This window comes from Mustela lutreola, chromosome 9 (genome assembly GCF_030435805.1).
Source record: "Mustela lutreola isolate mMusLut2 chromosome 9, mMusLut2.pri, whole genome shotgun sequence".
NCBI lineage: Eukaryota > Metazoa > Chordata > Mammalia > Carnivora > Mustelidae > Mustela > Mustela lutreola.
Window position 1 is genome coordinate 84,510,721 of NC_081298.1, and position 24,154 is coordinate 84,534,874.

Consider the following 24,154-nt stretch of genomic DNA (forward strand, 5'->3'; position numbering starts at 1 on the left):
TGTAGGTCTGAGTCTGCTTTTTGTTTGTTTATTCATTTGTCTTTTAGATTCCACATATAAGTGAAATCAGATGGTATTTGTTTTTCTCTACTTAACTTAGCATAATGCCCTCTGGGGTCCTTCCATGTTGTCACAAATGGCGAGATCTCATCCTTTTTATGGCTAAGTAATATCCCATTATGTATATACATAAACCATATCTTTTTTATTCATTCATCTATGGATGCATACCTGGGTTGCTTCCATATCTTGGCTATTGTAAATAATATTGTAATAAACATAGGGGTGCATGTATGTTTTCAGATTAGGGGAATTACTGGATCATATGGTGGTTCTACTTTCAATCTTTTGAGCAACCTTCATCTGTTTTCCACAGTGGCTGCACCAATTTACATTCCCACCGACGGTGCATAGGAGTTCCTTTTCCTTCACATCCTTGCTGTCACTTGTTATTTCTTATCTTTTTTATTGTAACCATTCTGACACTTGTAAGGTCATATCTCATTGTGGTTTTGATTTGATTTTGATTTCCCTGATGATTAGTGATACTGAGCATCTTTTCATATGTCTGTTGGCCATCTGTATGTCTCCTTGGAAAAATGTCTATTCAGGAGCATGGACAGAGTTTTTTTGGTATTGAATTTTTAAGTTTTTTATATATTTTGGATATTAACTCTGTATTGGATATATCATTTGTTAATATCTTCTCCCATTCAGTAGGTTGCCTTTTTGTTTTGTTAATGATTTCCTTGCTGTGCAAAAGCTTTATATTTTGATGTAGTCCCAATTGTTCATTTTTGCTTTTGTTTCCCTTACCTAAGGACTCATAGTTACAAGAAAGTTGCAAACGTCAATGTCCAAGAAATTATACTGCCTATGCTTTCTTCTACGAGTTTTATGGTATCAGGTCTCACATTTAGGTTTTTAATATGTTTTGAGTTTTTTTTGCGTATGGTGTGAGAAAGTGATCCAGTTTCATTCTTTTGCATATAGCTGTCCAGTTTTGTTCATTTCTTTGTCTCTACTTATATCAGTAGTACACTATCTTAATTACAGTGGCTTTATAATTTTTTTTTGGTATGTAGTTATCTAAATTCTGAGACCTAAATACTTGAAAATGGGGTTAATATCATAAATCCAGATCTGGCCTCAGGATATAAAGTTGGAATTAACAACATAAGACTTAAAATTTAGTCACATTATACAGAATTGTAAAGTTTTTATAAACATTTGTCAAATGCTTAATGCTGTATCTGGCACTCTTTGCAAACAGTGTTCATTCAACCTTCATAAAACCTTGTGAGTTTGGAATTATTAGCCCCATTTTATAGATGAGAAAACAAGGTTAAGAGAGGTTAAGTAGTTGCCAAAGATCATATACCAAGTTATTAGTAGGCCCTTAAGTTTTCAAGTTCCCCAATATCAAATATTCTTGTCCAAATATATTCTTGATTAAGCATTTACCATTAGTAGGTTTACTTGCTTAGAACACTGTAAGTATTTCATAAATTCCTGAAGAGAGTCTCTCCAAGGATTTACTAATTTTATTTTCTACATATGCAGATAGGTTAGTGTTTATTTTCATTACTAGCAAGTAACTTTAATAATGTAAATAATATAAAATTAATTTGTTGGTCATTTGTTGTTAATAGTAAACTTTTTTGTAAGAAGATTGAGAGACTTTTTGATCCTGAGTACTTGAACCCAGATTCTCGGAATAATGCATCAACGTTATACAGGTACAGTGATGTGTTTTTCTTTGCTATTCTACCCAATGCAGCTAAATTGTTTAATTTTACGTCATTTTAAATGTTCTTGTTTGTTTTTGTGTCTTCTTTGTGTTATAGATGCTGTTTGTGTAAGAAACTTTTAACAAAAGAAACAGAAAGAAGAATTCCTTGCATTCCTGGAAAAATCAATGTGGATCAACATGGAAATATTATCTACATTCACATAAGGTGCAGTAAAAATAAAGTACACCTTTCAGATGTGAATTACTAGTGTTTTTCTAAAGACATAACTAATTTTACAAGGTATAGAACAACAATTTTTTCTGATTGTGATTCAGCTTTGACTTGCAAAGATACTATCAAAACAAGTTTTGTAAAAGCTGTATTTTGTTTAGTGGGTAAATTTCATGATTTTTTAGACTTCAAAACAGTAAAAATTATTGTGCATTAATCTTGAAAGATATTCTGGTCAGTGCCACTAAAATGGTTTCTTTTCTCTAATGATTTTATTTATACAAACATTATATTGAATTTGACAGAGAACCGTATTTATTTTCAGATAAATTTTGGTAAATGAGGAAATTGTCTTTAAAATTGGTTATTCCTGGGGTGCCTGGGTGGCTCAGTCATTAAGCATCTGCCTTTGGCTCAGATCATGATCCCAGTGTCCTGGGATCGAGCCCTGCCTTGGGCTCCCTGTTCGGTGGAGAGCCTGCTTCTCCTCTCCCACTCCCCCTCCTTGTGTTCCTTCTCTTGCTGTGTCTTTCTCTCTGTCAAATAAATAAAGAAAATCTTAAAAAATAAAAAAATAAAATTGGATATTCCCTAATCTATTTATTCTTTATACTTTGTTAGTATTCCATTAATATGTAGCCCTATTTTATTCCCCTTTAAATTCAAAACTACTTCTCATTCTCAGTAGAGGGAAGAGTATTGTAAATTGGTATAAAATCTCAGAAAAGCAAGAATTCTGAAATGTATTTATTCTCTAAAAATACATAAATAAAAATAAATAAATAAATTTCTGCTAGGAATTTATCCACAGAAGTAATATTAGACTTGTGAAAACACTCAACAAGAAAACCTATTGCTGGGACGCCTGGGTGGCTCAGTTGGTTGGACGACTGCCTTCGGCTCAGGTCATGATCCCGGAGTCCCGGGATCGAGTCCCGCATCGGGCTCCCAGCTCCATGGGGAGTCTGCTTCTCCCTCTGACCTTCTCCTCGCTCATGCTCTCTCTCACTGTCTCTCTCTCAAATAAATAAATAAAATTTAAAAAAAAAAAAAAAAAAAAAAAAAAAAAAAAAGAAAACCTATTGCTATATTGTTTAGATAGGAAAGAAAAGGGAAACATCCAAATGATTAAATGAACTAAAATAAATCCATGTAGTATTATATCTATATAAATATATCTGTATATATAAAATAAATATATCTATATCTATATATCTTAATGTGCAGCCTTTGAGAATAATATTGTCAAAGTATGTATCATTATAAAGCAAGTTGTTAATAGTGAATTAAGTGAAAAAAGTCATAAAACTAGAAACATTCACTAAACTGTAAACAGTGGTGTTGCCTTTAAGTGATAGTATTATGGATGCTTTTAATTTTGTTCTTTTTTTTCTATGTTAAAAATGTACAGTACTTTTGTTAAAGGAAAAAATAGTATAAATGTTAAGTTTCATATTTTAAACATTAAAACAAATATAGAGAAACACATTTAACCCTACTATTAATATTACAGTCACGCTTATTTTTTAAGCATTTTTTTTCAAGTTTTTTTTTTTTTAGTAATCTCTGCACCCAACATGGAGCTCAAACTCATGACCCTGAGATCAAGAGTCACATTCTCCTCTGACTGAGCCAGCCAGATGCCCCTTGAGACATGTTTAAAATTTTTCATTTTTCTCTTCATACAATAATCAGGGGAATCTTTATTAGTTATTATGAGCACATGGGGTTACTTTTTGTCTTGAGACTTGATTTCACCTTTCAGAAAGTATTTCCATTCTGACAGCAATAACTATTTATGTGAAAAACTTGGTATTGACTTCAACATCCATTTTTGTTGTTTTATTTATAAGTTTTATTTTGTTTATTGTTTATTTTTATTGTTATTATTCGTTTATAAGTTTATTTTGTTTTATTTGTAAGTCAGCTGTTGATGACATTTTTTTAAGTTGTCTTTAATTAAAGCAGATGTGCCTATGCAATTTGTAATAACATCATGATATTTTGTTTTTTGTTAAATAAGGACAAAGATAGCAAAGCTCAAAATGATTAAGGGACTTGGAAAAAACAGGAACTGGAGTTACATATGGACATAGCAAATGGGGTTTTAAGCCTTTGCTATTTTTTAAGTTTATATTAACTTCAAAATGTGTGTTATCAAGACCTGATTTTATATTACTGTATTACTCAATTACTTGAAAATGCCTTTTGAAAATAATATAAAGAAATGTTTAGAATCACCAATGGTTAGTAACTTATTTTACAATATGTACAATTAGAATAAAGGTTCTATTTAGCATCATATGCCTAAGTCCCAACTGTTAGCATGTTCAAAATATATTTAATTTAGCTTAGCAAAATAATTTGGCATTCAGTCTTTGTATCTTTTTCTGTTGTCCACAGAAAAAGAGAATAAATAAACTCCCAAATGAGATTTTTTCTACTATTCAATGTAGTCCATCCCATTGCTATCATTTGGAGAATGTTTTTGGAAATAAGCCACAAATTTAAAAACATTTGCTTAAAACAAATTGTTTTTATTACTTGCTTGTAAAATAATAGAATAATTGAGGCTCTTTTCTCCAGGGATAAGACTTGGGATGTTCATGAGTATTTGAATAGTCTTTTTGAAGAATTAAAATCTTGGAGAGATGTATATTGGCGCTTGTGGGGAACAGTCAACTGGCTAACTTGTTCAAGATGTTATCAGGTGAGGTTTTCTTTCTTTCTTTTTTTTTTTTTTAAAGAATCAATATTTGGGGGCACCTGGGTGGCTCAGTGGGTTGAGCCTCTGCCTTCTGCTCAGGTCATGATCTCAGGGTCCTGGGATTGAGCCCCTCATCTGGCTCTCTGCTCAGCAGGGAGCCTGCTTCCCCTTCCTCTGTGCCCACTTGTGATCTCTCTCTCTCTGTGTCAAATAAGTAAAATCTTTAAAAAAAAAAAAAAAAAAGAATTAATATTTTGCCTGCAAACTCTTAAGATTTTTTTTTTTAAGATTTTATTTATTTATTTGACAGAGAGAGACAGCAAGAGAGGGAACACAAGCAGGGGGAGCGGGAGAGGGAGAAGCAGGCTTCCCACTGAGCAGGGAGCCCAATGCAGGGCTCTATCTCCAGACCGTGGGATCACAACCTGAGCTGAAGGCAGATGCTTAACGACTGAGCCACCCAGGCACCCCTAACATTTTGTTTTTATGTAATCTCTATATCCAGTGTGGGGCCAAACTCAACCCTGAGATCAGGCATTCCATGCTGTACCAACTGCGCCAGCCAGATTCCCGGCCAGCAGAGCAGGCTTTTTAAACATAGGCTGTTTAAGTAGTATGATTGGGTGTGTTTGGACAATATATGACATCTTTTTTAAAGAAACTAGTGATAAAAACAGTGGCACTATTAAACATTGCTTATATCTGGTTTTGTCTCTCTTACTGTGTATCTTCAACCTCCTCTTTATTTTCATTACTGAAACAATCATGCTTTGTCTAATTTTTAGAAAATCAACAGGTTTTAAGTGACCAAATCCATTTTTTCAGTGGGAAACAAAACATCAAAATTCTTACAACCTTCAATTATTTTGGGCCAAACTGTTTCTCTGTTAGCCCATTAATTTCTTTAGAAACTCAGAAGCACTTTGTAGATATGGTACTATTGATATGTGCTCTTCTTATTATAGCAGTTGTGTTCCCAAAAAGATTAAAAGATTTTTTTCATTTTGTTTAATAAATGAAATCTGTAATAAAAGCATAAGAAAGCTTATTATTTGAAGGTACCTGTAATAAATTCTTTTATAGAATAAGTAGATCTTTGTAAGTCACAGTCATTCCTAATCGGTCTTAGTATAAATCCAGAATGTTCTACATAAATTTTTTTTTTTTTTAAAGATTTATTTATTTATTTGACAGAGATTACAAGTAGGCAGAGAGGCAGGCAGAGAGAGAGAGAGGAGGAAGCAGGCTCCCTGCTGAGCAGAGAGCCCGATGCGGGACTCGATCCCAGGACCCTGAGGTCATGACCCGAGCCGAAGGCAGCGGCTTAACCCACTGAGCCACCCAGGCGCCCCATACATAAATTTTTTTATAAGTGCCTAATGTTTCCCTGCCCCCAGTAACTTTCTCTCTCACCTGAGTAAAAGTTTTCAGTAAATGGAAGATAGAACAGCTTATCAAACCTATCATGGTGAGTTTTTTCAAACTATGTGAATTTCCACCCGATGGACTCCCAATTTCCGCAATTTTTTTGATTGGATTTGTTGAAGTATAGCATTCATTTAGTAAAATTTATCCTTATACAGTAAAATTCATCCTTTTTTATGAGGTTTGACAAACACATACAGTCATGTAACTACCACCACAGTCAAAGCATAAGCCACTTCCATCAGCCTAGACATTTCTCTGGACCTCTTCTCATTTCTTCTTCCACCCCAGCCTCTGGCAGCACTGATCTGCTTACTGTCCCTGTTTACTTGCCTTTTCCAGAATGTCATATACATAGAATCATACTGTATTTAGCTTTTTGATCTGGCTTCTTTTACTTAGCAAATGGATTTGAAGTTTGTCCATATTGCTTTATGTGTCCGTTTATTTCTTCTTTGTGCTACATTGTGTAAATGTATCCCAGTATGTTGATCCACTCACCTGTGAAGGATTTTATAGTGTTTCTAGTTTAGAGCTATTATGAAAAAAGCAACCATAAACATTTCCATACAGGCTTTCATATGAACATAGGTTTTCATTTCTCTTGAGTTATTACCTAGAAGTAGAATTGCTAGATTGTGTGGTAAATGTAAGCTTAACATTTATGATGCTTAGTTTCCCAAAGTCCTTGAGTCATTTTGCATCCTTGCCAGCTCTGTGTGAGAGTTCCAGTTGTTCCACACCCTCACCAGCACTCTTTGTTGTTAGCTTAGGTTTGGGGTGCAGGAGGGAGGTTGTTTGTTTTTTAAACTTGGTAGATATTTAGTAGATACTCCCTACAATGGACTAGCACTAATAATCAAGTATTTCAAGCTTCTAAAATCTGACTTGTTTAGCATGTTGGAACACAGAAAGTATGAGGGACTTTTGCACTTCTTTATAGCAAATTGAATATTGATTTACAGTATTTCTTATGGAGAGTTTATAAACTCGTAAAATATTTCAGATGTAAAATATTTTGTGTATGAGAGTGCACCTTATAGCTATTATCACTCAAAAATTTTTTTAAAGATTTATTTATTGTAGAAAGAGAGAGAGTACAGGGGCAAAGAGCAGAGGAAAAGAGAAAATCCTCAAATAGACTTCTTGCCGAGCACAGAGCCTGATCTGGGACTCAGTCTGAGGACCCTGAGATCACAACCTGAGCTGAAACCAAGAGTTGGGTGCTTAAGTGACTGAGCCACCCAGGCACTCCTAGACTCAAAATTAAATTAAAAACTGTTTAAAAATGATAATTGGGGGACGCCTGGGTGGCTCAGTTGGTTGGACGACTGCCTTCGGCTCAGGTCATGATCCTGGAGTCCCAGGATCGAGTCCCGCATCGGGCTCCCAGCTCCATGGGGAGTCTGCTTCTCTCTCTGACCTTCTCCTCGTTCATGCTCTCTCTCAAGTAAATAAATAAAATCTTTAAAAAAAAAAAAAAAAAAAAAAATGATAATTGGAACTAATGACTAAGAATTTGGAATTATGGACTATCTTTTATTGCTTTTATGTTTAAAATAAGTGCTTAAAATTGTTAATGTTGTTCTTTATTTTATCAACTTGTAAACATATCTGAAAACTATTAATTTTATTATTAAAATTCAACTATTCAGCTATTCAGAGTTATCACATAGTTTTCATTATCGTTGGTGCTAAATATTTACCTTAAAAAATATGTCTAAGAATAATCAAGTGAGGCAAATTTTATTTCATGTTTTCATTGGAAAACTTTTTATTTGATTAGCTATTTTTAAAATTAGATGTACATCGAGATCAATTTAATGCACCTGAATTTTGAGTAAAGTGTTTTGCTTTTACTTTGCTTCATTGAGGTGCCTGCCATAAAATTCATTCATTTTAAGTGTATGATTCACTGATTCTTAGTAAGTTTACAGAGTTGTTCATCTATCACCACCATCCAATTTTAGTACATTTCCACCATTCCAAAAATGATCCCTGTTTCCATTTGCTGCCATTCCCCAATTTATCTCCAACCCCAGGTAACCAACTAATCTACTTTGTGTCTCTAGAGATTTGCCTTTTCTGTACGTGTTATTTAAATGGAATATACAGGGGCACCTGGGTGGCTCAGTCGGTTAAGCATCTGCCTTCAGCTCAGGTCATGATCCAAGTTTTCTGGGATCAAGTGCCCATCTGGGCTCCCTGCCCAGCACAGTGTCTGCTTCTCCTCTCCCTCTACGCTTCCCCCTGCTCGTGCTCTCTTGCTCTCCCAAATAAAAAAAAATAAAATACTTTTTAAAAATTAAAAAGAAAATAAATGGAACATACATTTTGTAGTCCTGAGTAAAAATTTTTGGGGATGTAGAATTTTATTGTGGGAATAATAATTGATTTTATATATTTCTTTTATTCAGGCTTTTCTCTGTATAGAATTTTCACATTGTCAATATCACTCAGAAACAGTGGTTTATCCTACCGCATCAAGTTCACTGAGTACTGTTGGCACTGGTATTTATCCCTGCTGTAACCAAAAGGTTCTTCGGTTTGATCCCACTCAGCTTACAAAGGTAAATTTTGGTTTTTTGTTGTTTCAAAGATTTTATTATTTTAAGTAATCTCTACACCCAACATGGGGCTAAAACTTACAACCTCAAGATCAAGAGTCTCATGCTCCACCAGTTGAGCCAGCGAGGTAAATTTTGGATGTTGCCCTTTTGTAGTTACAGTGCTCACTGCACTGTCTATTTAATCTTTCCTCCTTTTGTTGTTTTTAAAGCATAAAGATGATACATTCATATAGGAAAGAATTTAAACAATACAAAAATATGTATAGTTAAAAGTAGAAGTTCCTTGTTCTTGTTCTTGTTCCTTGTTCTGCATCTTTTCTAAGAGGTAACCACAGTTAACAATTTCCTTTCAGACTTCGTTTTATACAATTTTTCTTTTTTTTAATATTAAGTTTTCTTGCCTTCTCTCTTTTCAAGATTTTATTTATTTGAGAGAGAGCATACATACAAGCTGTGAGTGGGGCAGTGGGAGAGGGCGAAGCAGGCTCCCCACAGAGCAGCGAGCCCAATGCAGGGCTTGATTCCAGGACCCTGAGATCATGGCCTAAGCCAAAGGCAGACGCTTAACCAACTGAGCCACACAGGCACCCCTGTTTTGTACATTTCAAGCACAAATTATATGCAGTTTTTTATGTTGGAAATAGGAACATACTGTTCATATTATTCTGTAACATGCCCTTTTCAATCAGCAATATACCTAGGTTATCTTTCTGTCATTTCTTTTACTGCTGCATAATATCCTAAGCCGTGCATATATCACAATTTATTTAACCAGCCTCCTATCAATGAACATTTAGGTTGTTTCCAGATTGATGGTATTTGTGTGTTGTAATGAACATCCTTATACATATATCTTGTTACAATATGTGAGTATTACTGTAGGTTAGAGTCCTTGATAACACTTTTGAAAATGTTATGTAATTAAATTTCATCAGTGGAGGAAAATAACCTAAAGCTCTTCCTCCTCCTCATCCATACAACAGTTATTTATAAAGTACCACAGTTGTGTCACACTGTGCAAGGCAGAGAATAATCTAATTTCTGTAAAATTAAATAGTTTCCCCCTTTGTGGAGCTTATAGCTCATGCAGTAGAATCAAAAGGGGGGTAAAAAAGCATGCAAAGAAATGTTTGAAGAAGTATGCAGGGCCATAAATGTCTATAATAGGCTGGTCTGAAGTTAAGGAGTCTATAATAGGCTGGGCATTGAAGTTAAGGAGTTGGCATTCGGTTGAAATCTGAAGGGTGGGTAGGAGTTTGTGAGGCAAAAAAGAGGGACATAGTCTGAATACCTAGGCCAGAAGGAACACAGTGAATGAAAAAGACTGAACAAAGCTGCCTGTTATGGAAAACAGTTTAAGAAAAGGCTGGCAAGGTAGGTAGGTGTTAGGCAATGCAGGGACAGGAGCTTGTAGGCCATGGGTTTTTTTTTGTTTTTAAATTTGGGGTTTTGAAGATAAGTTGCACTGTGTAGAGTGGCTTAGGAATATTAAGTGTCGTCAGGTATGAGAGTAGTTACTGCTTAGTCTTAAAGATGATGATAGCTTGGCCCAGGGTTGTAAAGATGAATTCAGAATTTAGAAGGTAAAACTGAAATGGCTTGATGGATTATATCACAGAGGAAAAAGTCGAGAATAACTCAGTTTCTTGCTTGTGCTACTGCTCATGAGTTCTGTTTTGGACATTTTGAGATTGAGGTGTTCTGGTTTGGACATTTTGAGATTGAGGTGTTTTAGGAGACAACCAGGCAAAGAGTGTTAGATAGGTGGGGTTTGGGGTTCAGAGAATTGGCTACCTGGAGGTGATAATTTTAAGTCTTTTTGCACATAAGTGAGAATTGAAACCAGCAGGTCTAGGTGAGCATAAGAAGAGCAGAAAGCCTACAGAGAAGTCTAGAGAAACTCCCAGAATTTAATGGCTGGATAGCAAAGCACAAGCCTACAAAAGACAAAGATTAGGAGCGGCAGGAATAATAGAAGGAAAACCAAGGATGTTGTCATGAAAATCAAAGGAGTAGTATTTGAAGAAAGAGAAAGTAGTCCATGATGCCAAATATTGCCAAGAAGTCAGAAAAAATAATGAAAGAAATCTGTCCTTTAACTATGGTAACCTGGAATTCATGTGTGAAGAACTGTTTTGTTGGAGTACTAGATACCAAAGCCAGATTGGTATGGGTTGTGGAAGAACAAATGTGGGCAGTATGAAGAGCAGCTCTTTTGGGAAGTTGGAGAATGGAGAAGCTAAATCAGTATTATACTATAGGTATTTGGTTATTGTTTCTGCTTTATTTTGTTTTAATATTAGAGATCTTTTTTAAAGTCGGTGGGAGATCCAGTTGAGGAGGAGAGGTTGATGATATATGGTTATGAGGCAGTATTAGTTTAGATGAGAAGAAGGGCAGTTCCTCTATTGGAACAGTAAAGAAAGAGTAGGGTGTTTGTGGTTATTAGTAAAATTGTGTTTTTATCATTTGGATGCATTCTTTCCAATCTAATGCCTTTCCTCTTATCTCTGAAGTATGAGGGAAAAGCCATCTGCTAAGATTGAGAGGGGAAAGGGAAGGTTCTTCCAAGGTTTGAAGCAAGTATTTAAGGTTTGAAATAGTCTTTTTGGAAAACATGAGAGTGAATTTCCCAGAGAAAGGTTGTAGGTTCCTAAGCAATTTGAGAGCCCATTGGAGTTCGGTAATCCTAAATTCACAATGAAATCCAGCATACCTTTTATGTGACTCTCTCCAGCAGGGCTAAGCTGCTGGAGTGCAAATGTGAAGACAGTGGGTCATTGAGGTTTTACCAGGTGGGTATGATGAGATTTAGGGCGAAGGAATTTGGGGTATTAACATGAATGTTATTGAAATGGTGGATCATGGGATTTAAGCTGGAAGGTAGTTTGTTATATTTACAATCAGTCACCAACTTCGATTAGTCAGAAATTTTATTGATGAGGTAATAGGTTACCCACATAATGTTTGTATTTAATGTTAGGTAGATGATTTGCGTACAAAGCTATTTAAATCAGGTATGACACCATAAATGAAATGGAATTAGCTTTGATAGGCCCAGGACTTTTATTAATTCATGGTTTTGTTATATTTTGCAGTAATATGATTTTTAGTCATTGATTTCTTTGTGGAATGGTGTTTCTGTTTTAACTATCATGTTCACATTGTTGTAAACAATACTAAAAGTTGTAACTCATTGTCTTGTTATTGTCTATTTACTGGTTGAATTAACCCCTTATATTCCATTCATCATGAGACAGTTGAGGAATAAATAGTGATTAAACTGTATGATAAATCTTTATGTGACATAATGGATATTGTTGAGGTGATTTCTTAGGCTAAGTAAAATCTAAATAGTTTATATGATGATTTATATTTCCAGTAATGGCAGACCTAGTAATTCAGACCATTCCTCCCATCAAAAGGCAACTAAAAAAGGTAGATGATATATAACTATAAAGATTAAATTGAAAGTATCAAAAAAGCTAATAAGATAATAAGGAATTAGTGTTAAGGTATAGGAAATGATAGAAACCTAAGGGAGCCAGCACTCGGGACCATTTTTGCCCTGGGAGCAAATACCAGTCTGGAAAGGATCTGGAGGAATGGAGTTAGTAATGAATAACAGTTCCATCCTTACACTTTCAGCTGGGATCCAAAGAAAATAGATTAAATCAGAAATAAACTATTCTTTGCCTGGGTAACACCCAGCCAGCAGCTGGCTTTGACTCAGTTGCATGGCCTAGGAAATTTCAAGTTCTGAACTTGGATTAAGGTCATCTTGGATTGCTGTTGTTCCCAGACACCTAGCAAAAGCAGTAAAAATGCTCTTTGGTGGAAAATAACCTTATTCTACACCTCAAATTATTGCTACAAACAATTTTTTAATAAAATATTCAACATGGAAAGATAACCTGACATAGATGGAAGTAGGTTACCAAGAAGGGGAACAGTAGAATTTATGCCACAGAAACTATAAATATTGGAATTATTGACACAGACTATGAAATAAAGAAGATTGCTAGTTTAAGTTGATAGAAGCTAAGCTTGGAAATTTTTGGTAGGGAATTATAAACTATAAAAAATGGGAGGCCTGGGTGGCTTAGTTGGTTAAGCAACTGCCTTCCACTTGGGTCATGATCCCAGGGTTGTAGGATCAAGCCCCAAGTTGAGCTCCCTGCTCAAAGGGGAGTCTGCTTCTCCCTCTCCCTCTGCCACTTCCCTGGCTTGTACTCTCCTGCTTTTTCTCTCTCTCTCTCTCTCTGTCCAATAAATAAATAAATAAATAAAATATTTTTTAAAGAATAAATAAATAAACTATTAAAACATGACAAGGGGCACGTTTGGCTCAGTGGGGTAAGCATCTGACCCTTTTTTTCCCCTAAGATTTTATTACTTATTTGACACAGAGAGAGAGAGAGAGAGCACAAGCAGGAGAAACAGGAAAGGGAGAAGCAGGCCCCACCGCAGAGCAGGGAGCCTGATGCAGGGATTGACCCTAGACCCTGAGATCATGACCTGAGCGGAAGGCAGACGCCCAACCCACTGAGCCACCTAGGTGCCCCGTAACAATCTGACTCTTGGTTTTGGCTCAGGTCATGGTCTCAGGGTCATGAGATCAGGCTCTGTTCTCAGCGTGGACTCTGCTTAAGATTCTCTCTCTCTCCCTGTCCCTCAGCCTATACCCCTGTTCGTCCATGTACATTCTCTCTCTCTAAAATGAATAAAATCTGGGATGCCTGGGTGTCTCAGTGGTTTAAGCAGCTGCCTTCAACTCAGGTCATGATCTTAGTGTCCTGGGATCCAGTCCCGCATCGGGCTCCTTGCTCAGTGGGGAGCCTGCTTCTCTCTCTCTGCCTCTGCCTGCCATTCTGTCTGTTTGTGCTCGCTCACTCTCTCTCTCTGACAAAAAAATAAATAAAATCTCTAAAAAAAAAAAAAGGTGGTAAAATGGTTGCTATGATGATATTGCCAGGCAAAGAAGAACAAAATCATACAATCATCTTTACAGGAACATTTCTATAACAAACAACCTCTCTAATTTAGTGTCTCTTATGACACAGGGTTGTAAAGTGAAGGACCATGTGGCTGCTCTTGAGGATCAAGGTGAAGGTGGAGATTTGCCATCCTGCCCAACTGCTAAAATACTGGACGATCTCCACAAACACAAAGATGTCATCGTTGTGCCTTTTTCTAAAGATACAGTTAGGTAAGGGCAGAGGGGGAACACTGTGCTGCAGCTTTATGTATGCTTCACATATCAGAATCCTCCATTCTCTAGTGTTTCCCCAAATCAATCCTCTGGTCATTTACATCATTTCAGAAAGCTTACTGAAATTATATGTTAGCTCCCATTCAGGGAAAGCAGGTGTTTACTTGGTCGGAAAAATACTTCAAAATATTGGAGGTCCAAGGGGAAGAAAAATGAATAAAAGGAGTCTTTGGTGATTGAAAGTTTGGGGCCCGCAATTCCTTTTTTGAGGGTTTTTTCTTTGCCCAAGTTACTTAAGCCCTTCTTAAATGCCTGATTGATGCAACTAGAAAAAAAAGGTCAGTCGTTGAGGTCATCTTGCATAAATTTGAACTCCTTGAGTTTAGTCATTTCTGAAGTCACTTCTGTCATTTTGCAGTTGCAGCAGGCGGTCAGGTGGGGGAGTAGGGGACCCTTTAATGAAGGCCTTTCTCACAGAAGTACCAGTCATAGCAGCCCGTTTCACAACCTGGCAAGTGTTTGGTAGTACCGTGGTGCTCCCCTATGGGCAGTGTCTTCTGCTGGGGGAATCACTAGATGAATCAAGCAATGTAAATGTTGAGGTGACATACTTTATGCTCAAGAACTATGTTTCTAAAGAGCGATTTATAAAATATTTGCAATAAAAAAGATATCATTGGCATTTCGCTTCTTATGAAATTGAATATTTCTCCATAAAATGTCTTTTTCTTTTAAGTGATTTTGGGGTTGGTCCCTGTGATGAAAAGAGTCTAGATTGTGATGTTTTACTGGAGCCAAATACACCATGGGGCCCCAAAAGTGTGGAGCTCAATGCTGTGAGTAGCTGTTTCACTTATTCTTTACTGATATAAACAACTGATGACATTTAATCTTTACCAGAAATGTAATTGGTTTAAACTTAAATTAAAATATTTGGTTGAGGGACGCCTGGGTGGCTCAGTTGGTTAAGTAGCTGCCTTCGGCTCAGGTCATGATCCCAGCGTCCTGGGATCGAGTCCCACATCGGGCTCCTTGCTTGGCAGGGAGCCTGCTTCTCCCTCTGTCTCTGCCTGCCATTCTGTCTGCCTGTGCTCGCTCTCGCTCCCTTTCTCTCTCTGACAAATAAATAAAATCTTTAAAAAGAAAAAAAATTGGTTGAAGGGTGGCCGGTTAGCTCAGTTGGTTAGAGCGTGGGGCTAATAAAGTATTTGCTTGATAAGCATTTACTGACTACCTGATCATAACAACAAGGTATTATGGTGACTTAGTAGGACTCTAAAGGTAATAGGACATGTTCCTTGCCCTCAACTAATAACTAATCAACTTAAATTTGGGGGAAAAATTTAACATGGTCTTCAGAGGTTTTATTATGGACAACTAATAATTTGAGAATTAAAGATAGAGTGAATGGGGGGGGGGGCGCCTGGGTGACTCAGTGGGTTAATCCTCTGCCTTCGGCTCAGGTCATGATCTCAGGGTCCTGAGATCGAGCCCCACATCAGGCTCTCTGCTCGGCAGGGGGCCTGCTTCCTCCTCTCTGCCTCCTCTCTGCCTGTGTCTCTGCCTACTTCTGATCTCTGTCTGTGAAATAAATAAATAAAATCTTAAAAAAATAAAATAAAGATAGAGTGAATGGGATATTTTGTCCTCTCCTAATTCTATAAATTTCTTTTGGTACAAAATTCCTTTTTTTAAATTATAATCAGGAATTCATTTAGTTTTTGCAAGGTTTCAAAACAATTATTTTTCAGATGGCTGGATAGCTTTGGTTTTTTTGATTCTTGTTACTGACAACCAGGGAATCTCCAACTGCCTGTGAACTTCTGGGCTTTGTATTGGCTGAGGGAGCATTTACTTGACAAAGTGAAATATTCCGTGTAAAATGCATTGTAAACTTCAAATGTCTATAAATATTCAATCACTAACATTAATTTATGAATTATATACCAAATAGCAAATTAGATTTCTTGAATATCCATATATAATCTGGTTCCTTAACTTATAGTAAAATATAAACATTAAGAAGTAATTGAAGAGGCCCTTGTGGCCTAGTCAGTTATGTGTCCAACTCTTGGTTTCAGCTCGGGTCATGATCTAGGAGTCATGAAATCAAGCCCCGAGTCACACTCTGCACAAAGTCTGCTTAAGATTCTCTCTCCTTCTGCTTGTGCTCTCTCATTCTCTCTCTCAAGCAAACAAATGCGTCCTTTTAAAAAAAAAAAGTGATTGAAATAGTTCAGAAAATAAGTTAGATTATCTCTACATATGATTTGCTTATCCTTTGGAAATGACATTGGGAAGTATTGATTTTCTTTCTTCTTCTTCTTCTTCTTCTTTTTTTTTTTTTTTTTTTTTGTAAACATGTTCTCTAGGCAGCAGATACAAAAAATTTGTAATACATTGGGCGCCTGGGTGGCTCAGTGGGTTAAGCCGCTGCCTTCGGCTCAGGTCATGATCTCAGAGTCCTGGGATCGAGTCCCACATCGGGCTCCCTGTTCAGCAGAGAGCCTGCTTCCCTCTCTCTCTCTCTCTCTGCCTGCCTCTCCATCTACTTGTGATTTCTCTCTGTCAAATAAATAATAAATAAAATCTTTAAAAAAAAAAAAAAAAAAAAAAAAATTTGTAATACATCATTTTCAGCCTGAGTTTTAAGTTATGTTTCAACCTGGAAAGGAAGTATACTTGCAGCTTTTTTTCAGTTCTTACACAGTCTCCACATAAAAGTAAGGAGCTGCAGTCTGGGTAGATGCAGATTTATTAATCTCCTATTCCTTTGTCTTTCTTATAGTTTTTGTCACTGAAAAATTGGACTCTGCAACTGGTAAGTAAGCAAATATATTCCACTTTCATGGATCTTTTTCTTCCACAATTAAAGTTTAGTTTAATAGAAACTTACCAGTATCTTATTTTACAGATTTTAGTTCAAATCAGTTATCCTTTCAGCTTCTGTAATTTAGCACTTACTGAAAATGCCATTGTTTAAAATAGACATATACTCTATTATCTTGTTGTATACTCCTTAAGTGTCCCTAATGACTTCTAAAACTCACATTTAAGTCACATTAGGACATAGAACAAAAAAACAAATCTATTAAATTCCAGGCGAAATTTGTTTGTTTGGTTGGTTGATTTTTTTTTCTTTTACCTATTTGCCACTACTCTGCCATCTGCCACCAATATTCACAAGAATGCAACTGAAATTTGGATCAGTGATGGCAGAAAGTGGGGTGGGTAGGCAGAAACAGGAAGCTGATGCAGCTATTGTTGAGTAATCCAGGACCACATTTATCCAGAGAATGTGTACCTATACTTGCTTATGAGACTACTTTGATAATGGCAATTATTATATTTTAATTTAATCTTAATATCAAGGAACATACATTCAGTTGAGTGATAAAGGTGCAGTTTAACAAATGCTGAGGACCTTTATGTGCCCATCACTCTGCTAGGATATGTGAAGGAAATAATATAAAAATGTTTATTGTAGGGGCGCCTGGGTGGCTCAGTTGTTAAGCATCTGCCTTCGGCTCAGGTCATGATCCCAGGATCCTGGGATCGAGCTCCGGGTCAGGCTTCCTGCTCCGCGGGGAGACTGCTTCTCCCTCTCCCACTCCCTCTGCTGTGTTCCCTCTCTTGCTATGTCTCTCTCTGTCAAATAAATAAAATCTTTTAAATAAATGTTTAATGTAATGTGACTTTATCCTAAACATAGAAATTCATATGTCCATTTCCCAAATGTTACACTAGGCATTTATTACTTTATCAGATCTTGTGTGGCTCATTTAGAAAAGTGTGTTTGAAAAAAATTTATTTATCCAAAATAAATTTAGATAAATGTGTTTGAAAGAATCCATAAGAAATGTGTTAATACTATGTTTTTTAAAGGGTGTGTTTGTTTTGTTTTGTTTTTTAATTCAGAAACAACAATCGTTATTTTCAGAAGAAGAAGAATATACCACTGGATCTGAGGTCACTGAAGATGAAGTTGGAGACGAAGAAGAAATATCCAAGAAACAAAGTACTGATTTCTAAGATAAAATCAAGTCTCACTTTTATGAAGAGGTAGCATTTTAAAGTCTTTAATGCAAGGGGTGAGGAGTTAGCTCTGTAAGTCTACATGGTAGGCTGCAACATGGAAAAAAAGAAAAAGGAGCCTCCTCCATCAGGATTCCCAAATCCTGACACTAACACAGAATAATAAAAAATTATTTTAAAAAGTGCAGTGTTCTGAGAAATAATCCTCCACATTTTCACTTCAGGTGTAACATAATGGGTTTCTCAAAATGTGTGACTTATATCAGTGTGTGCCTGAGGTGATTTCAAGTGACATTCAAACGAAGCATTATGCAATAGTAATCAGAGTATGATTCTTTTTTTTTTTTTCTTTTTTAAAGATTTTATTTATTTGTCAGAGAGAGAAAGAAAGAGAGTACCAGCAGGGGGAATGGTGAAGGCAGAGGGAGAAGCAAGCTCCCTGCTCAGCAGGGAGTCCTGATGCAGGACTCGATCCCAGGACCCTGGGATCATGACCTGAGCTGAAGGCAGATGCCTAACCAACTGAACCACCCAGGCATCCCCCGAATATGATTCTTAAGAAATTAAAAACATGATTTTATACAACTACAGAATAAACTTGTGTCAAAAGTTTTGAGCTCTTTGGCAAGAGAAATAAGGGAAAAAATTTGTTCAAAGAGCATTTGAAGACTTAGGTATTTATAGGCATTTGAAAAAGAATGTTAAAGAGTATTGCAAGTCAGATTCGAAACTAATTGATAACCAAGGCAGTAAACCAATCACCTTTGAGGTTATCTTCTAAACAGAAATCATTTGCATTTCTGTTAGATCCAAAAATCTGCAAGTTACAAATTTCACAGCATTTAGCCTTCAATCAACAGTAATAGGAGAGTCAGATACAGGATATTTTCCTTGAGATTTAAGTATTTCTACATGGCCTCTTAAGCAGTCCTCCAGTATGACACTAAAAGGACATACAACCCTCCCTTTGTCTTTTTTCCAAGTTTTATATATATTTTTTCTTGATGTGTCAAATGCTCTTATTAAAAAACTAGTTATTTATCAGTTATTTTATTTATCAATTATTTTAAAATTATAATTAGTCAAGGAGAAATGCTACTGTGTATTGTGTGAGGTTTTTTTCCCCACAGTTGATTGAGGTAGAATTTATAATGGAGGATGAATATAATGAATTTTAATAAAATTCGCCCATTTTTAAGTATACATATTGATGAGTTTTGGCATACAGTTGGGTAACCACTACCAAAGTCAAGACTAGAACATCACCCCAAAAAATTAACTCCTGCCCTTTGACACTCAATTCCCTTTCCCCAGTCCCACCCCTCAGGTCACCACGAATCTGCTTTTGTCACAGTGGTTTACCTTTTCTAAAGTCTCATGTAAATGGAATCATGGGTAGTCTTTTGTGTGTGGCTTCTTTCACTTAGTGTGATGTTTTTGAGTTTCAACTATATTGTTGTGTATGTAAGTAGTTTGTTCCTTTTTATTGCCCAGTAGTATTCTGCTGTATGACTATACCATAATTTTTTTATCCCTTCACCATTTCATGGACATTTGAGTTGTTCCAGTTCTTGGTTATTATGAATAATGTTGCCATGAACATTTGCATACAAGTCTGTGTGGACATAGGTTTTCATTTTTCTTGGGTAGATACCTAGGAGTGGAATTGCTGGGTATATTTTGTCTAACTTTATAAGAAACTGCCATATTGTTTTGCAAAGTGAAACATTTTGCATCTCACCACCAATGTATGGGAGTTACAGTTGCTACACATTTCTACCAGTTCTTGGTATTGTTACTTTTTTTACTTTTAGCCATTCTAGTGATAAATTGTTCTAGGCAACTTCTCGTGTGCTAATTGGCCATTTATATACCTTTTTCATGAAGTATTTTTTTTTTAATGATGTTTTGCCTATTTTTTAGTTGGATTGTTTGCCTTATTATTGAATTATAAACATTCTTTATATATATTTTGGATACAAGTCCATATATTTTGCAAATATCTGTCCCCAGTTTATGACTTGCCTTTTATTTTTATTAATGATGTCTTTTGAAGAGCCAAAGTTATTAAATTATCTTCATGAACTCTAATGTTTTAGTTTTCCTTTTATGTTTCATGCTTTAATGACATGAATCTTTGCTTACGCCAAGGTCACAAAGATTTTCTGCTATTTTCTTCCAGAAATTGTATGATTTAAACTTTTCTATTTAAGTCTATGATCCCTTCCAGGTTAATTTTTATATATGGTATGAGTTACGGGTTGAGCTTCCCTATGTTTTCCTATAGGCATAGCAAGTTTCCCCAGAACTGTTTGTTGAAAAGAATGTTTTTTCCCAGGGCACCTGGGTGGCTCAGTGGGTTAAAGCCTCTGCCTTCGGCTCAGGTCATGATCCCAGGGTCCTGGGATTGAGCCCCGCATCAGGCTCTCTGCTTGGCAGGGAGCCTGCTTCCCCCTCTTTCTCTGCCTGTCTCTCTGCCTACTTGTGATCTTTGCCTGTCAAATAAATAAATTTAAAAATATATATATTAAAAAAAAAAAAAGAATGTTCTTCCCCCTTTGGATTACCTTGACACCTTTGTTTAAAAATCAAGTGATCATTTACATGTGGATCCATTTTTAAACTCTTTGCTCTCTTCCGTTGATTCTTATGTCTATTTTACATCAGTATTTCAGTACCACAGTCTTAATTTTTGTAGTTTTTAGTGATTCTTGAAATCTGGTGATGTATGTCCTTCAAAATTGTTCTTTTGTTTTAGATTATTTTCGTATTTTTAGGTGCTTTGCATTTCCTGTATATTTTAGATTAAAGGTCACTATTTCAACAAAAATACTATTGGAATTTGGGGGGGATCTTATTGAACCCAAGTATCAATTTGGAGAGAATGACTTTTTTTTTTTTTTAAATGATGGCAAGTCTTCTAATCCATGAATTTGGAATGTCTGTCCATTTATTTAATTCTTTAATGTCTCTCAACAATGCTTTGTAGTTTTAGTATGCAGATATTGACCATCTTTTGTTAAATTTATTCCTAAGTGCTTTTTCTATTCTGTTATAAATGGAAGTAGGTTTTTAAGAAAGTGTCCAGTTTTTCAGTTGGAAAATTTTTCAGTTGTTCCAAATGACCTTTTTTCTGTGTGATATGTAATGTGCCCTTTTTATCTTGATTCTTTCAATATTTTATTTTTACTTTCAGAAGCCTATGATATGCCTAAGTGTGGTTTCCTTTATGGCTATCTTACTTGGTCTTTATTGAGCTTCCTGGATTTGTAAATTAATATTTTAAACAAAATTTGGGGAGCTTACAGTCATTATTCCTTTAAGTATTTTTTCTGTCCCTTTTTCTCACTCACATGCTAGAATCCAATACATGTATGTTAGACCTTTTGATATTGTCCCTTAGGTTTCTGAAGTTTTGTTTCATTTTCTTCATTCTTTGCTTTATTTTTTGGATTGGATAATTTCTAATGTTTGACTTCACATTTCACTGATATATTCTACCATTTCAGACTTTCTCTTGAGCCCATCTACTAAATATTTCAATTATTGTGCTTAGCAGTTCTAGAATTTCCACTTAGTTCTTCTCTTATAGTTTCCATATGTTTGTTGAGATTTCCTATGTGTTTATTCAATAACACCATTTTCCCTTTCAAAATATTTATAATAGCTGTTTTGAAATCATTGTGGGCTAAATCCAGTATATAAGCTCTCTCAGAATGTTTCTGTTGACTCTTTCTTTTCTGAGTGGTTCATACTTTTCAGTTTCTTCATCTTGTGACTTTTGGTAGATTATCTGTGCAATTCCTATTTTGTTCTTCTGAGGGGTTTTGTTCCAGTAGGCAGTTAACTTGCCTGACCCAAACTGCAAAATCTGTCTCCCTCATGTCTCCACACAGGTTTTTCTTGGCTATTAACTGCTACTATTTTAGCCTGACCCTCAGGGTCATACCAGCCAGTATAATTTTACTTCTCAGGCAAGGTTTTGGACAAACTTTCTATTCAGATTTGGGACTTACCTGCTTAGTGGTTTCCTTGATTTGTGGACTCCCCCTAGATTTCTAGTTGTTTTTCCAGTCCTAAGTAAGACTCCTAGAGCTTGAACTCTATGCATTTTGGGAAGGCATTTAGTCAAAGGTACAAGAAACTCTGATCTCTCACCAAAAACAATTCTGTCTTACAGGAGTCAACACCTGAACCTAATTTCTGCTTGCCTGTTTAGCTGGATTTCCTCTGGTCTCCCATATACTTTCATGATTTAACACTCATTTGAGCAGAGTTTGTAGTCACATTTTAGATCTTAAGTCTTTTGTGACTTTCTTCCAAAATTTCGACCGAGCCACTCAGGTGCCCATGATTCAATTCTATACATTACTCTGTTCATCTCTGTCAGTGTACTCTTTAATCCCTGTCTCCTGTTTCATTCCTCACCCTCACCCACTTCCCTATCTTATGCATCTTTTAAATGTAAACACTTTCTACCTCCCTTTATTTGCCAGTACCTACAGGTAACAGTTTATAATACTTTTGTTCTGTTTTTATCATGTTTTCTTTGAAAGGAACTTGTATTCACATTCCATTATCAAATCTCACCGTATCATGTTCATTAGCAATTTTATAATACTTAGTTTATCTACTGTTTTAACTATAAACACATGTCAGGGACTCAGAGCTTGGCAGGAGGCAAATAAATCTATCTAGATTTTTAATACTGTTTTTATTTTATTATTTTATTTTTTGAGTGTGTGAGCAAGCATGAGCATGAGTAGGGGAAGGGGGACAGAGGAGAGAGAATCTTAAGCAGGCTCCATGCACAGCACGGAGCCTGACTTGGGACTGGATCTCAAGACCCTGAAATCATGACCTGAGACAAAATCAAGAATGGGATGCTTGACCAACTGAACCCCCTCCCCACACACCCCCACCACCCCAGGGCATCTGGGTTATTTTTGTTTGATTATTTGTTTGTTTTATAGTATCTTCAAGGTTATCTTCCTTGTAGCACATTTTACAGGTTTTCCATTTGTGGTAGTAATATAAAGTTTCCTTTTTAAGATAGAGCAAAAACTACACAGCGTTTGTATACATCAATATACAAATAATTGATGTTTGGGAAAGTGATTTAATGTACCATCCTTACATTCAAACATTGATGTGAGAGAAATGCCCCTTTCTCCTCCTTCTTTTCTCTTCCTTTCCTTTCTCCTCTACATGGTGAACCAGAATAAATTCAGAATATTGATTGTAGGAATGCTCCAGTCCAGAATACAATTTGTCCCAAATCTGTTTCCTCCCAAGGTCATTTCTGTCCTGTCTCCATTTTGAGTCTCATAGCTCTTCCTCCTACCCAAGCAAAAGACATTTTAAAAATTTTTTGTGAGTTCACTTATATTACTCTCAAACTATGTTTTTCTGAGTTATAGTTATTTTTATATATATAAAAATTTGGTATTAGGTGTTGACTCCACTATCACATTCAATTCAGAGAAATATGTTGATTTTTTCCAAACATTTTCAACATCTAATTTCATTGGGACTCTGAATTCATTGCCTTGATTTTTTCCCCCAAAGTTTTTCATCAAGTAGAAAGAAGAAAAGTAAAATGAACCCCTGTGAAAACACATTCAGTTTGACTTTTCCATATATTTACTTTTTATTTAGAGGTGATTTGTTAGTTTTAAGAAAGTGTTTTTTAAAATAGTTTTATTGTTCTTAAGTAAGTAACAAGTGCATTGGAGAAGTATGTGAAATATAACATTGACTTTCTGTTGTCAGGGAAAAAGGAAAAGCCAAAGAAGTTCACAAAACAACCAAAAAAGCAGATGTCTTCACCCTGTGGTCAGAAGAAAGAAAAGGCCCTAGAGAAGGTAGCTCTAAATTATCCATTACTGTTGTAAAGTTCATACTGAGTAATAAGCGAGCAAATATAGCCAAGGAAAATCTGAAGAAGAATAAAAATATATCACAGTGGAATGCTAGCAGTATTAAAAATGAACAAAGTCCGTACAAACTGAGATAAAAATCTCCAAGATATATTGATAAGTGAGAAAAGGAAAAGTGCTAAACAGTATGTGTTTTGGCATATTCTAACATTTCTGTAGCATGGATAGAGGAATATATATGTCTTTATATATGCATAAAATGTCTCTGAAAAACTGCACAGGAATTTGATAAAGACTCATTGCCTCTAAAGAAGGAAATTGGGAAACAGACTTTTCACTATATGTGCTATTTGTAACTTTTG

At 35.8% G+C, this 24,154-nt stretch overlaps 1 protein-coding gene across 7 annotated transcripts in view; it reads left to right on the forward strand.

Annotated features, from left to right (window-relative positions):
- Positions 1-24,154, forward strand: part of SANBR (SANT and BTB domain regulator of CSR) — a 53,788-nt gene that overhangs the window by 22,979 nt on the left and 6,655 nt on the right. For 6 of the 7 annotated variants that reach the window (XR_009357234.1, XM_059187761.1, XM_059187760.1 and 3 more), the window contains 9 exons: positions 1,653-1,739; positions 1,848-1,958; positions 4,551-4,674; positions 8,514-8,666; positions 13,730-13,875; positions 14,615-14,714; positions 16,667-16,699; positions 17,797-17,896; positions 23,686-23,777. Coding sequence is in view for 6 of the 7 variants with exons in the window: in XM_059187761.1 (XP_059043744.1) it covers positions 1,653-1,739; positions 1,848-1,958; positions 4,551-4,674; positions 8,514-8,666; positions 13,730-13,875; positions 14,615-14,714; positions 16,667-16,699; positions 17,797-17,896; positions 23,686-23,777 (946 nt within the window). In the remaining variant the exon portion in view is untranslated. The remainder of the gene's footprint in view (positions 1-1,652; positions 1,740-1,847; positions 1,959-4,550; positions 4,675-8,513; positions 8,667-13,729; positions 13,876-14,614; positions 14,715-16,666; positions 16,700-17,796; positions 17,897-23,685; positions 23,778-24,154) is intronic. The other variant, XM_059187762.1, reaches the window with a different exon arrangement.